The sequence below is a fragment of the Anopheles coluzzii genome, chromosome 2 (genome assembly GCF_943734685.1).
Source record: "Anopheles coluzzii chromosome 2, AcolN3, whole genome shotgun sequence".
In the NCBI taxonomy this organism is placed as follows: Eukaryota; Metazoa; Arthropoda; class Insecta; order Diptera; family Culicidae; genus Anopheles; species Anopheles coluzzii.
Window position 1 is genome coordinate 4,772,493 of NC_064670.1, and position 12,846 is coordinate 4,785,338.

Here is a 12,846-nt window from a genome sequence, read left to right on the forward strand (position 1 = left end):
CGTCGAGCAGAACAAGCACGTGCCTACTAACTGGCAGCACAGTTTGACATTTGACAGCTGTCTTCCGGGGAACGGCCGTTTGCTCGTGCTGTTTTGCTACTCGGCTACTGCGACCACGGCTATACCGCCACGTGTTAAGACGTGTCGTTAGTGGTCGGGTAGTAGCCGACCGGTCCGTCCGTCAAGTGCCCCAAGGGACGGGACACAAACCATTCGCCGTGCATGTCGTGTGGGACGAAGCTTTTGCAGGGGCGGGGGAAACGAGGGTAGGGCGTGGAAAGGAACGTAAAAAGAACGGTAACAAACAGTGGGCTTACAGGTACAAACGCATCGAAAGCATAAAACAAGGCGCGGCGCACCCACAACCAAAGGCGACACAGAGCTCTAAACACATACACGAACAATAAAATTAGCTAACCTGAACGGGACGCGTAGTTGACCAGGGCAAACTCGAGCAGGGCCCCGAACACAAACGTCAGACAGACGCCGGTCCACACGTCGATGGCTTTGGTGTAGGACACGGGCGGCAGCGACGCGTTGATGCCGGACGTTTGCGTCGCCATGGTGAGCAGCGTGGTGACGCCGAGCGAAACGCGCGCCGGCACCGCGCCCTGATCGAGCCAGAACGAGACCCAGGACACGATGACCAACATGCAGCAGGGGATGTAGATCTGGATCAGATAGTACGAGAACTCGCGCTTGAACAGCAGATCCACCTTCAGGCAACTGTATTCACCTGTGGGTCGTGCGCGAGTTTGTGTTTGTGAAGGCAACCGAGAGTGACAAGAGAGCGACAGAGGAGAAAGAGAGAGAGAGAGAGAGAGAGACACGGTAGACGGGTTAGTGGCGTGGTGTGTGTGTCTGTCGGTGGTAAACAGTGGTCCGCCACTATACGGGTCTCTGCACGAGACGGCATGCCCGAGTGACTGGCGCTTACCGGTGTTGGTTTTGCTGTTGCAGTAATCGGTCAAGAACTTCTCCAGCGTGAACCGGGGCAGATGCAGATTCTTCACCACCTGCACGGGGTCGCCCTCCTTCCACAGAAACACTAGATCGGCCGTCGTCCAACCATCTGCGGAGAATGCGGCAGCCGATTAGTTCCGTAGGGGTTGGTCTAACAGCGTCGGGCAACGGACAATCGTGTGACAGTGTGTGTGCTTGTGTGTGTCAGTGTTCATGTCTCATGTGTAAGTATACCGTATCGGCGTGTTCGGGGTATGTGTGTGTGTGTGTATGTTGATGAGAAACGGTACTTACAACTTGCCATACGCAGCGAGCACACCTGACGATCCAGTGGGTACAGCTTTAGATTCATCGGGCAGGCCAACGTGAGTGAAATACGTATGCTATATAGTACCGATCCGTACGGGAAGATACGGATGTAGACGTTCGGCATAATGATGTTGTGGAAGTGACCTTCCTTCTCGTTCGAGAAGAACAAATCAGGCATCCACACACGGTTTGCTTCGGTCAGTGTAAGGTACTTTAAGCGGCCTGCGTGGAAATCGTGGGAAGAACAGAGTGAAGATAGTGAAAGAGAGAGAGAGAGAGCGAGAGACAGAGCGAGAGCGAGGCAGAGACATATAGAGAGTGTAAGAGCGGGAGAGAGACAGGGTGTGTGGGGTATATGAAGAGAGCTGCACGTTTTTGGAGCTTAAAGAACTTTTTGGTACACCTAATCTGACGTTTCTCCTATGTACTAACGCTTGTGACAGTTCTTCTCCTTACTTTTTTCTATCAATACTACTCTTTAAAGCTGCTTTTTAAGCAGAAAAAGCAATAAAAAAGGTCGCATATCCTATCGAAAGGCAAAAACCTTAGGATCTTTCGAAACAGTCACGAATCAACTTTTCACATTTATCTTCTGATTAATTATCTGTCACGCCCGGAGGCTCTTGCTGGATGCTGGGAGCGGTGTTGGCGATGTTTGCAGGGATCGGCAGAATCGAGCATATCTGATTAAGAAGCAGAAGTGCATGCCCGAAACAATAAATCTCCCATTCTCTTTCATTTTATTTTCCACCCAACGAAATGGGTCATCGGGGAGTAGTTTAAAAAGGAATTAAACTGCGTTAGCAAAAGAAGTATGGCATTCACCGGGTATTCGGGACCGGGTCGCCGGATTCTTGGACCGAATTGTTTGCTTAGGACAGTTTGTGTACGCGCGTTCGCGCGTTTCGCTGTCCGATTGGTTCCAATTTCTCAAGAAGGGGAAGTAGAATGTGAGGCAGCAGGAGTCGTTAACAGTTGGTGGAGTATCAATTTTGAGCCATTTTTATGATCACAAATTCAAGGGAAGGATGGAGAAGCTGGAGCTTCGTTTGACTGGTGCTTGCATAGTACGCATCACACACACAGACACACAGCCTCTAAGCTTGTGAGAGCAGAGGCCGGTTGTCCTGTAAGACTTGTTTGCACTTAAGGCTTTGAATTTGAAGTCTGGCGGTGTTGAGTTGGTTGGTTGGGGAGAGTGAGTGAGTTTGGGGGGAAACTTCAACGATGGTTGGTTGGTTGGTTGGTAGGTAGGTAAATTATGATTGATATGTAAACTTTACAGCCCTCGCCTAGACATACACTGACCGAAGACCGAACGAAGGCTGCGATAGACCGTAGTCGATGATAGATCCGTGTTTCATGGCCCTCGTCGACCAGCCCTTTAACCGTCGGTCCGTACCGCTAGAACCTTTTTTTTCTGGTGTGTGTGCTTGTATGTGCGCTGTCCTGGTAGCGAAGAGGTGTGTGCTTGCTTGTGTGCTTGTGCCTTGTACACGTTGCCTCGACCCGTTTCGGCGACAACCGCGCGACGACGACGACGACGACGACGACGAAAACGACGTTTTATGATGACGAACCTCTCTGGTAATGGGGTTTCTCGTCTCAACCGTGGGACAAGCGCCGGTGGCGACGGCAACGCTAAATGGTGTGTGGATGCGTGCGTGCGTGCGTGTGCGCGTGTGTGTGTGCATACATGTGTGTACAATTTATTTGTTGCCTCGCCATTGCCTTAACGAGCCGCCCGAGACCCGGGAATTGATTTCTACTACCGAACGTCGTTTGGTGATCAGAAAAATCGTCCATATCGCTTCCGGTACCGGAAACGGATAGGGAACATACTGTTTACTGTTGAGTTGTGTGGTGCTGTTGCGCCCGGGGACACTCCACACGGGGACACTCGTTTTATCAACATTATTGCGTTTTTGGGACTTCCCTCCGGGGTACGGATTTTCTTTTTTTTTTCGAATTTGATGAAGATGAAGCAAGAATACATACACACAGAGACAGACACGAAAACAGGCGTTCTTGGATTATGGTTGGGATGAGTGTGGTTGGGTGGTTTTGACAGGGAATTGGGGATGGAGGCAGAGATTGAAGGTGAAGACACATATTAAGAAGGCTACGGGCACATGATCGACGCACACAATATGTCTGTGCCGGAGCGTATGTGTCAATGTTTAAAGAATCGAACCGGAAATGCCCAATCCTTGGAGTAGCTTTGGTAAGTGCCCGGGCCAGCCAAAGGCCGGGAGGGGGACGAAAGGACGCATGGTGGTCTTGGACGGGAATATCAATATTTCGCAAGAGTTCGCGAGATTTTTGTAGTGCGCTGATTGCCTCCGTTCAAATAGCAGGGATGGTGAGGGGTTTGGTTTTTTGGTTGCCTCCATCCTGGGACGACGAAGCGGGATGCTGGAAGTGGTGGCGGGAAAGGGCGAGAAGGTTATGAGGACGGATGGTGTTACTTCCCCTCGGGCAATGATGGTAGTGGTGGTGGTGGTGGTGGTGGTGGTGGTAAAAGTTGTTCCGGGCCTGAGTCCCGTTTCCTCCCCCCTTGAGGGAACGCAAAAACCCTTGATTGGCACGTTCTTGGGGACGTTCTTGCGTCGGTGATGTGTGTCGTAGCCTTTGGGCCGGATCGGTCGATGAAGCGTAATCGAATTTCGTCAGCAATCTAGGCAGCGCTAGGCAAAGTTGCCGCCTTGCTGTGAGTGGCAGCCGTGCGCAGGACAGAGTGGGAAGAGGGGGAAGAATTTCAAGTTTGTTCCGGTAATCGATGGTGTTCGGAAGCGTTCGCCCTCCCTTTTTGCTGTCTTTCCGTTTCGTTTCTGCACGTGCGGACGTGTGGAAGAGGTCCGGAACTGCGAAACAAGCACGTGCGCGACGTTTGATCGGGAAACGAACGACGGGACGAAGGACTGCTGCTTGGGCGATTGGCTACTGCGACCGGGAGAGCGTTGACTTGACGCCGGCGGTGGATGATGAGAGATGGCTGCAATGCGGTGTGCCTAAATGTAGGCGCTTTAGCAACGTTGACACGCGCGCGTTCGTTTGTGTGTGTGCGGGAGTGGGGAATGGAGGAGTCAAAACATTATTATGGTCTCCCAGATCCCCACACTCTCCCACATCAAACGAGTGGTAAGCCGAGTGTAACATATCGAATTTACGATCGAGGAAGGCGAGGAAAATGATTTTCGGTACAAAGTCCCGGGCCCCGATCTCGGGCCCGCTTTATAGGGTCGAAATTGGCAACCGGATTTTTGCCATTTGCCAATGTGGATGTGGCTTGTGGCGGTGGTGCGGTGTCGCGGTGACGCGGTGCAAAGCCTACTCTAATTTCCCGCTACAAGAGATGATTGAAACACTTATGACGTTTAGCGAAAATTTAATCTGTACGACGACGACGATGAGGAGCCCACCCACGGATGGGTTTGCTTTGACATGGCTGTACGAGGCATGGATTGACTGAGTGATGGACCCTGCGCTGAATGGCACTACTGGCGAAGGGCGCTAGAGGGCGCTGCTCTCTGCTAGTATATCTTTACTTTTATCGCAGATCAAAACTGGAAACGTTGTTCGAAATAAAAACTCAATTTTCGAAGACCGTATGGGTACGACGCAATTAATTTGCCTTTAAGAGCTCAAAGTTTACATGTCACAGCATCCCAAAATAAGACCCTATAGCATGTATCTAATCCCCGTAACAGCGTTACACCATACTTACCTCCGATGTCATCGAACTTTAATCGTTCGTCCAGCCACTGTTCTCGGAACGTAAGCTGTACACTGTACTCCTACGGGTTCGTCATGATATTTTGGGTGTGCATTTATGTGCGCGGACGTGTGTATGTGTGTGTGATTTTGTATATAATGTACATGTTTGTTTCAATTTTCGTTTCGCACGTTTTGGTTGGACATCAACGGTTGGATTCGACGGGACGGGCGCAGCGAAGAGCGAGGTAGCAGCCATGTTGGGAAACGAAAGAAGAAAAACATTAGTGACATCTGGCGACAAATATGCGCACTGTGTGTACTTAGGTCGTAGACGGTAATGATTGTATTGATTGGGTATTGGATTTTTTGTTTTGCTTTTTGGAGTTGATTAATTTAGGTATGGTTATTAGGTATTTTTAACAAACAGTAGCTAGTTTTGGTCAAGGGAATTAATAGAGTAGAGAGAGAGAGAGAGAGAGCGAGATAGAGAGAGCGGGGGAATGCTAAGGGTCAAACAGTTGGATATGGCGGTGTGGTAGGTTTACTTCTACAATGCACTGAGGGAAAGGAATTGAGGGAAAGGAAGGAAAAGGAATGTAACATTTTCCGGTCTATTTTGCTATCTCGAGCAACTATTGTACTGTACATCAGATTAAACAATGAAATGGTCAAATTAATATTCTTCCTCTATAATCCTCTCTTTAGGGTTTTTTTTTGCAAATGTTTCTCACTATACGTTGGAAATTTACTCGCCGGCACATACACACATAAACCGGAAAAGGATTTGAATAGTGTATTGGCGGATGTTGGGAACAGTGGCAGGGGAAAAAGGGGAAGTTTCTACCAGTGGAGCAAATATTTTGGTGTGTGTAGATGGAATCAAACTTTCCCTAAACATTATCCCTCGCTGGATCTGGGGTTTGTCTCGCTAAAAATAAAGAAACTAAGCCTCATAATATCCGGCAGCGCTTCTAAAACCCTGCACGGCGTAGGTAGGATACAGGAAGGATGGTTTGAGAGAGCAAAAAAGAGAGAGAGAGAAAATAAAGTAGACAAAACACTCACGATACTGATTATTAAACATGATACAAGAATGGGAAGGATTGTCGATATTTTTATTAGAAAATATCCGGAAATATGACCGTAAAAAGGGGACAAAGGGGTTTCAAAACGGTAAGGGACCAAAGGAGTGGATTGGTGGTGGGTTAGTGGGGTTGGGAGTAACAGTGGGTATAAATAGTTTCCATCCAGTTGGTCACAGTTGAGCCATCACGGTATGATGCCATGATGTGCTCTAGAGTCTGCATAATTAATACATTGGAATGAGTCGGAAAGTGTTTTGTTCAAAAAAACAAGACTGAGTAAAGGAGAGAGAGAGCGAGATAGTGTGAGTGTGTGTGTGAGAAAGAGAGAAAACTAACTTGAAACTATTTTTTTTATATGTACGAGATAGAAAGAGAGAGAGAGAGAGAGATCGAGGAAGAGAACGATAAAAAGGACCAACAGTTACTCGAGATGATGGTAAAAAGATAGGAAAAATCTAGTAGGAAGAAACCAGTGTCTGATAGAGCGAGAAAGAAAGGTTGGTAATTACTAATAAAGGATCTCCAGAGCATGTTAAAAATGAATAAAATTTGAGACCGAGTAAAAGAGTAGGTAAACAAGAGAGAGAGAGAGTGAGAAGGCAAGGTACACTAGGTCAAACTTCTTACGGTACGGGAAATAAGAAAAGGAGGTTAAAAAAGGCAAAGAGTACGGGGAGCATCAGAATGTAAAGAATGCAAAACGGGTTGTACTCGATAGCGGGAGAGGGAGTTGAAGGACTTATTCCAGTAGGATGGTTTCGGGATGGTGTTGGTTGGGAATCGGTTTCACCAAGCAGTCTTTCAGGGGGGTAGGGGATGGTAGTATGCGGGAATGCGTCGTCTAAAGTATGTAAATTAAAGCCCGAACAAAACGGCACTTCGGAATACCGAAGAGAGAGAGAGAGAGGAAGAAAAACCGGGACTTGTGTGTATGTGTATGTGGTAGGTGTAAAGGGGGGGGGGGTATAGGGTTCGGAAAAGCACTGAAACATCCATGAACTGAAAGCTTCGCGGTAAATTGGTCATGTTTTTTTTGGTACGCTTTTAAGGAAAACTACTATCCATAAAGGTAAGGGCGGTGGGCAGTGTGGACACAAAAGGAAAGGGACCCAGCACACAACAAGCACAGGTGCATGGGAAGGTAGATTGCACCAAAAAGTGTGGAATTTAAAAATGTTGTATGCATTAGTTGCTTTTTTATCATTTTAAAGCTGTACTCGCAAGAGAAAACAGCACCTTGTGCTTGTTTTGCTGTACCATTTTGGAAAACATCCCAGCGTTGTTGTGTGCTGGTTTTGTCGAATGTCGAATTTCTTTTGAACTGACACCATATATAAAAAAAAAACTGTAACCACGAATGCATGCAGGACGATAGGAGAAAAAGAAGTAAAAGAGGGAGACATAGAGAGAGAGAGGGGGCAGTTCCGGTGCCAAGACTCGGTGGCGATTCGAAAACCTTGCCACCTTTTTGCGCATTTCTTTTGGCGGTAGCGGTGATTGTGTCGTTGTTTTTAAGGTTGGAAGGGGGAAAAAACTGGTGGCTGGTGGGGATGGTGGATTTTTCAAAAAAATTAAACTCGTTTCTTGTACATGTGTGTGTTTGTGTGTTTTTCCTTATCTAAAACATTCCAAATTGCCCAGCTCGGGAGGTTTTCCCCCCTGGAGCGGGAGCAGTGCGGAGTGGTGCGGCCATGCAAGGTACAGCCGTTACTGATAAGAACAGGGGTGGAATGTTGGTAAGGTGAGGAGGAAGAAGGAAGGGAGAGAGTAAAATAAAAGACAACATGCAGCAAACCCTTGTCATACCATGCACAGGCAGGCAGCAGCCACAGAACATGCAAGGTGACGTGCAGAAGCGCACATGCAGCATGCAGCATGCAGCCAGAGCATGCACCTGGATGATGTGGTCGTTAGGTTGCGACGCAAGGCAAGATAGGCAGCGGAGGAGGGTAGTAAAATAAAATAAAATAAAAGAAAAAAAAACACATGCCATGCCATGCCGTGAAGATGCGATTTATCGAACCATGCAAACAAAGGCTATACAGTGTTCGGTGTAGTTGTTCGTGCTTTAGTCGTTTGCAGTAGCAGCGTTTTGAAAGCACCAGGTAAGTAATAGCAAATGGGGAAGGATGAAAGGGGGGAGGGGGGGGGGGGTGGAAAAAACCTACAACAGGACCAAATCTAATGCTTAATGCTATCATGCGAGAGGAAACATTTCATGCGACAAACGGCTGAGGTACACGAGACTACTACGCCACGATGCAGACATGCACAGGCACACACAGGCACACATGCACTGCTGCGTGAGAGAGAGAGAAAGAGGGAGGGAGGAAAGTGATACACAGGCAGGTACAACATGCAACAATCATCATGCATTATCATCATCGTCGTCATCATGCTTTCATCGTTATCTACTTGTTCTACATGCACATGCACACATGCACAGAGACAACATGCGCGAGCGCGAGCTGCATGCTTTTTCCGTCATGCCGGTGCACATCGAAGGCAGCTACGAAAGATGAAATGATGCAGTAGTAGTAGTAGTAGGTAGTAGTAGTGTAGTGATGGTAGTGGTAAAGGAAAAGACAAGACCAGAAAGAGAGAGAAAAATGGAAATAAGATGTAGGTGAGTGTGAGAAGTGTGCCGGTTTTGATCGCAAAACCGATGCGCATGCAGCTAAAACGTACATGCAACCCTTTCACTATGCTGGAGAGCAAACCCTTATAGATGCGGGAGAAGAGAATCGCCGCAGAGACGCATTCGCGAGCATGCATTCGCGAGGCGCCTGTTAGTCATTGGACGGTGGTCTTATTTTTCTTCGTTTTTTTTTTTGGTTTTGGTAATTTCGTTGCGTTTTTTTTTTGTGCGCGAGGCTTTTGGACATGTTAGCTGCAGGATCGCACCCCGCGCAGAGTGCTTGAGGTGGCGAGCGAACGGGATACGCTTAGATCCCCGTTTTTTCCCCCTTCCCGAACGGGATGCAGCAGCCCACGCTAAAGTCGGAAGAAAGTTGCCTAGAAAAAAAACAACAACAACAAACAAATGATACTCTGGTAAACAGAAATGTAACAGAAGAAATAGAGACAGATAGAGACAGATAGAGAGAGAGAGAGTGAGGGGGGTGTGAGAAAGATAGAGCGTGTAATACACTCCGACGAAGAGTATTGTATAGCAAAAAGAAGCCACCACCCGCGGCTACTGGGCGAAGGTGGCCCCGGTTTCGTCCGGAGGAAGCTGTGTCTTTACTCGTTTTGTTTTTTCTCCCTTTGCTTTCGTCGTCGTCGTCGTTGTGGTTGTTGTTTTGGGTGTCGAGCTGCCCGTGCCCGTGGGTCGTCGTGGAAGGTGCTACTTTGACGGGCAGTAAGTTGCAGTGGGAAAACCGGAGTAACCTTATCCAGGCAGGTAGAAGCGGGGGCTAGTTTCCAAGGGCAACGGTTAGGGTTCGCTGAGGTGTTTTCGCCCGGTGTTTTGCGTGTAGTGTTGTGGGAGGGAGCTGTGTCGGTCGGTGTCTCATTTGGTTGGTAGTAGTGAGTGGGGGGGGGGGGGGGGGGGGGGAATGTGGAAGTACGTTTGTTCAGTGTTGGTTGCATTTGCCCAGTTGTTTAAACATTGTCCACAGTTTTAAGAGTGATACCAGACAGAGAGACAGCGAGAGAAAGAGAATGAGAGAGAGTGAGAGAGAGTGAGAGAGAGAGAGAGAGGATTGAAAATGGAAAGGAGCATGAGGTAGTGCACGTGAATGCACATTCAAAACGTGCACAGGAAGAACGGTGTCTCGTAGCTTGACAGATGCTGTCACTTTGACAGTTGTGTCGTGTAATGTGCTAGTAGTAGTGGTAGAAGTCTGGCACAGCGTAGACTTCACCATCTTTTTACTACATCTTTCACATCTTCAGCACCTGCTTCTTTTATTTGTCTTTTTTTATGTAGCGTTCTCTCAACGTTTTGTTTTTTGTCCATTGGTCCATGTCCAGTATGTGTGTGTGTGAGAGAGAGTGTGTATTTTTGTTGTTGCTTCGTTCGCTGTCTCGGGCAAAACCCATACTTGCCACACAAGGCGTCCTAACATACACAAACATACACACATACGCGCACGTACAGTCACATACTAACAAACGCACACATACACATACACATACACTAGAGCGGGAGCGTGCATACAACCCAATCCACCCTCTCCCCCCCTCCCCATCTAGCAACGCGTTGATCGGCGGGGGTGAAGGGAGTGTGGCGGGAGGGGCGGAGATTTCTCTTTCACATTCACCACATCCATTGGGAACCACGATGGAAATGAAGATCGAAATGAAATGGTACGAAAAGAAGGCACAAAATAGGAAACCATAAAATTGAACGAAGAAAAGTTCGATTTGATTATTTTGCGAGAAGAGCTGATACGCTGGGTAGTGAGACTTTTTATGTCGATTTCCATCGATGGTGAGGGTTAGACAGTTTGGCAAATCACAATTCGTTACCCGTGTCAGGCCAAACGACACACCTGCTTGTGGTGTAAATTTTTATTCTCTCTCTCTTTTTTTTTGGGTAGGTGGGGAGTTTTTCAGCATTGATTCGATGATTGATTTGATTGGCTGTTTGGCGCAGGTCTGTGCGTTGGAGCGTAGCCGGGCGTTTTTTTTTGGCCTAAGTTGCACAGTTTTGTTTTTCAAGAAGGAAAAGTGTGTGTGTGTGTGTGTAACAGTTTTATTGGCCAGCCAGGTGCAGAGTTAAGTTTTCCAACTGCATCACTGTAAGAGCTGGTTCCATATGGTAGAATGTGTGCATTTGGGTGTGAGCGACGATCCTTCCCAGGTGACGTGGGAGCTTTACAGTAAAGGACAAACTTTGATCAAACATTAATCAATTATGCAAAATGTGATCATGAGCTGTGTGTGTATGTGTGTGTGTGTGTGAGAGAGAGAGAGATTGTGTGTGTATGTGCACTTGATGAGCTTACACTGAGCTGGCAGGCCGGGTGGAATAGTTTTCCCCGAAGAAAGTTAGGGTTGATTAGGTGTTTTAAAGTATGCGGAATAATTTACACAGGTTTGTATAAATGTGTGTGTCTGTGATATAGACGTGTGTATGTGTGTGTAAATGTGTAGGGATGCAGACTGAGAGAGAGAGAGAGAGAGAGAGAGAGAGAGAGAGAGAGAGAGAGCGCGCGCTAAAGCACAAACGGTACGTAGTAACGGTGATGCAAGCCGCAAGTTAGTAAGACAGATGTTTGAAAGCAGAAATGCATGTTGATGATGTGAATAAATCATAAGAATGACACAACAAGCGTTAATTAAAAATCTGTTTGACGATGCTTTGCTAGTGAGCTGGAAGGTACAACATACCAGTTGTTTAAGATATTCAAATGAACTTTTTCTCTGTGCGGGTTGACTCAAGCTAATACAAATTATTCGCAACAGATGGCGCCAGTGTATGTGCACGATTGCCATCCATTACTAATAGGTTCATTAGTAGTAGTAACGGCACCCTGAAGCTCGAAGGCTTTTGTATTATTCAACTGGCAGCGTTTTTCGCACAAGCACATCACACACTGGTGTGGTTGTGCTAAAGTGCATTGCAGCTGGTGGGTTGCTTGTCATTATAATTAAACCATTTTCGCCCACTTCTGCCTTCCACTATAGCAGCACGAAACTATCGAGCCAGATCGTCTTCGGGCCCATGTGGATGCAATTTAGTTTGAAAAATTGCATTAGATTGTGTTTTAAAACCGAAAAAAAAAGAAAAATCACTTCATCCTTTCATTCATCTAGCACCCGCAGCACAACAAAGCAGCATCCGTTGTCTGAATGTGGTCATCGTTGAATTAGTGACCCAGAGGGCTGGCTTTCTTCTCGCCGTGGCGCACACAGAAATAAAAAAACACACGACAGTACCCACCTTTCGCATTGTTATAAAATAAAACAAAAGCATCCAACAGACCTCGGGGTTGGGAGTCCGATCGTTCGCCCGAGAGTCATGTGCACCAGAGCTTTAGCGCTGATGAGGACGATGATGATGAAGATGAAGATACAGACACGGCCACTGATGCACTGTGTGGCCGTCGTCATAATTTATTCTCGCCGTTTGTGGCGAACCGCCACCGTCCTCGTGGCCGCCTGCTGGTTGGTTGGTCAGCCACGAACGGCACCGTGCCACGGTGGAGTGGAGTGGGGGGGCTGTGTCTTTGGGGATTTATTTGCATTCATTTTTTATGGCACGGCGCGCAAGACTGCAAGACGCGGCCGTTCGGCTATCTACCAGCGCTTCGCACGAGTTATTGCATTATTCAACAACTTGAACAATGCGGTTCGCAATCGTGTTGCTGCCCCCATTTGCCGTGGGCTCCCCGGGTGTGGGTTGCGGGCTGGAATGATTCACAAGTTACCATATTTTATTCCACTCTTCACCACCGTGCACTGCGTTCGCTTTCGCCCCTCCATCCTCGTCGGTTTGGGGCTGGAGGGATTAACTGCGTTTTGCATCGGCGTACGAGCTGTTTGGACTCGGCGCAAATGAATGGTAATTTATGCACAGAAATTGCAGTAAAGAAAGCAAACAAACCACCATCTTAATGTTTACAGAAATCAAGCTTGTTATCGTTTGCAACCGGTGTGGTTGCCATCGCCTAATGGTGTACCGTAGTGTGTGCATTAAAAAGCAGCACGGTAGAGCCTTTGCTGCAACACATAAATATAGCTTAAGTGTGCGCGCGCTAAGGCCGGTGGTGGTGATGGTAGTAGTGCGGAGTTTTTGCTTGCCAGATTGACAACCGATTCGAAG

At 47.6% G+C, this 12,846-nt stretch overlaps 1 protein-coding gene across 15 annotated transcripts in view; it reads right to left on the minus strand.

The window, feature by feature from the left end:
• LOC120961090 (glutamate-gated chloride channel) overlaps window positions 1-12,846 on the minus strand; it is a 91,069-nt gene that overhangs the window by 8,604 nt on the left and 69,619 nt on the right. For all 15 annotated transcript variants that reach the window (XM_040384736.2, XM_040384734.2, XM_040384735.2 and 12 more), the window contains 4 exons: window positions 5,000-5,069; window positions 1,258-1,494; window positions 938-1,072; window positions 419-736 (listed from right to left, as the gene is read on the minus strand). In XM_040384736.2, the coding sequence (XP_040240670.1) occupies window positions 419-736; window positions 938-1,072; window positions 1,258-1,494; window positions 5,000-5,069 (760 nt within the window). The remainder of the gene's footprint in view (window positions 1-418; window positions 737-937; window positions 1,073-1,257; window positions 1,495-4,999; window positions 5,070-12,846) is intronic.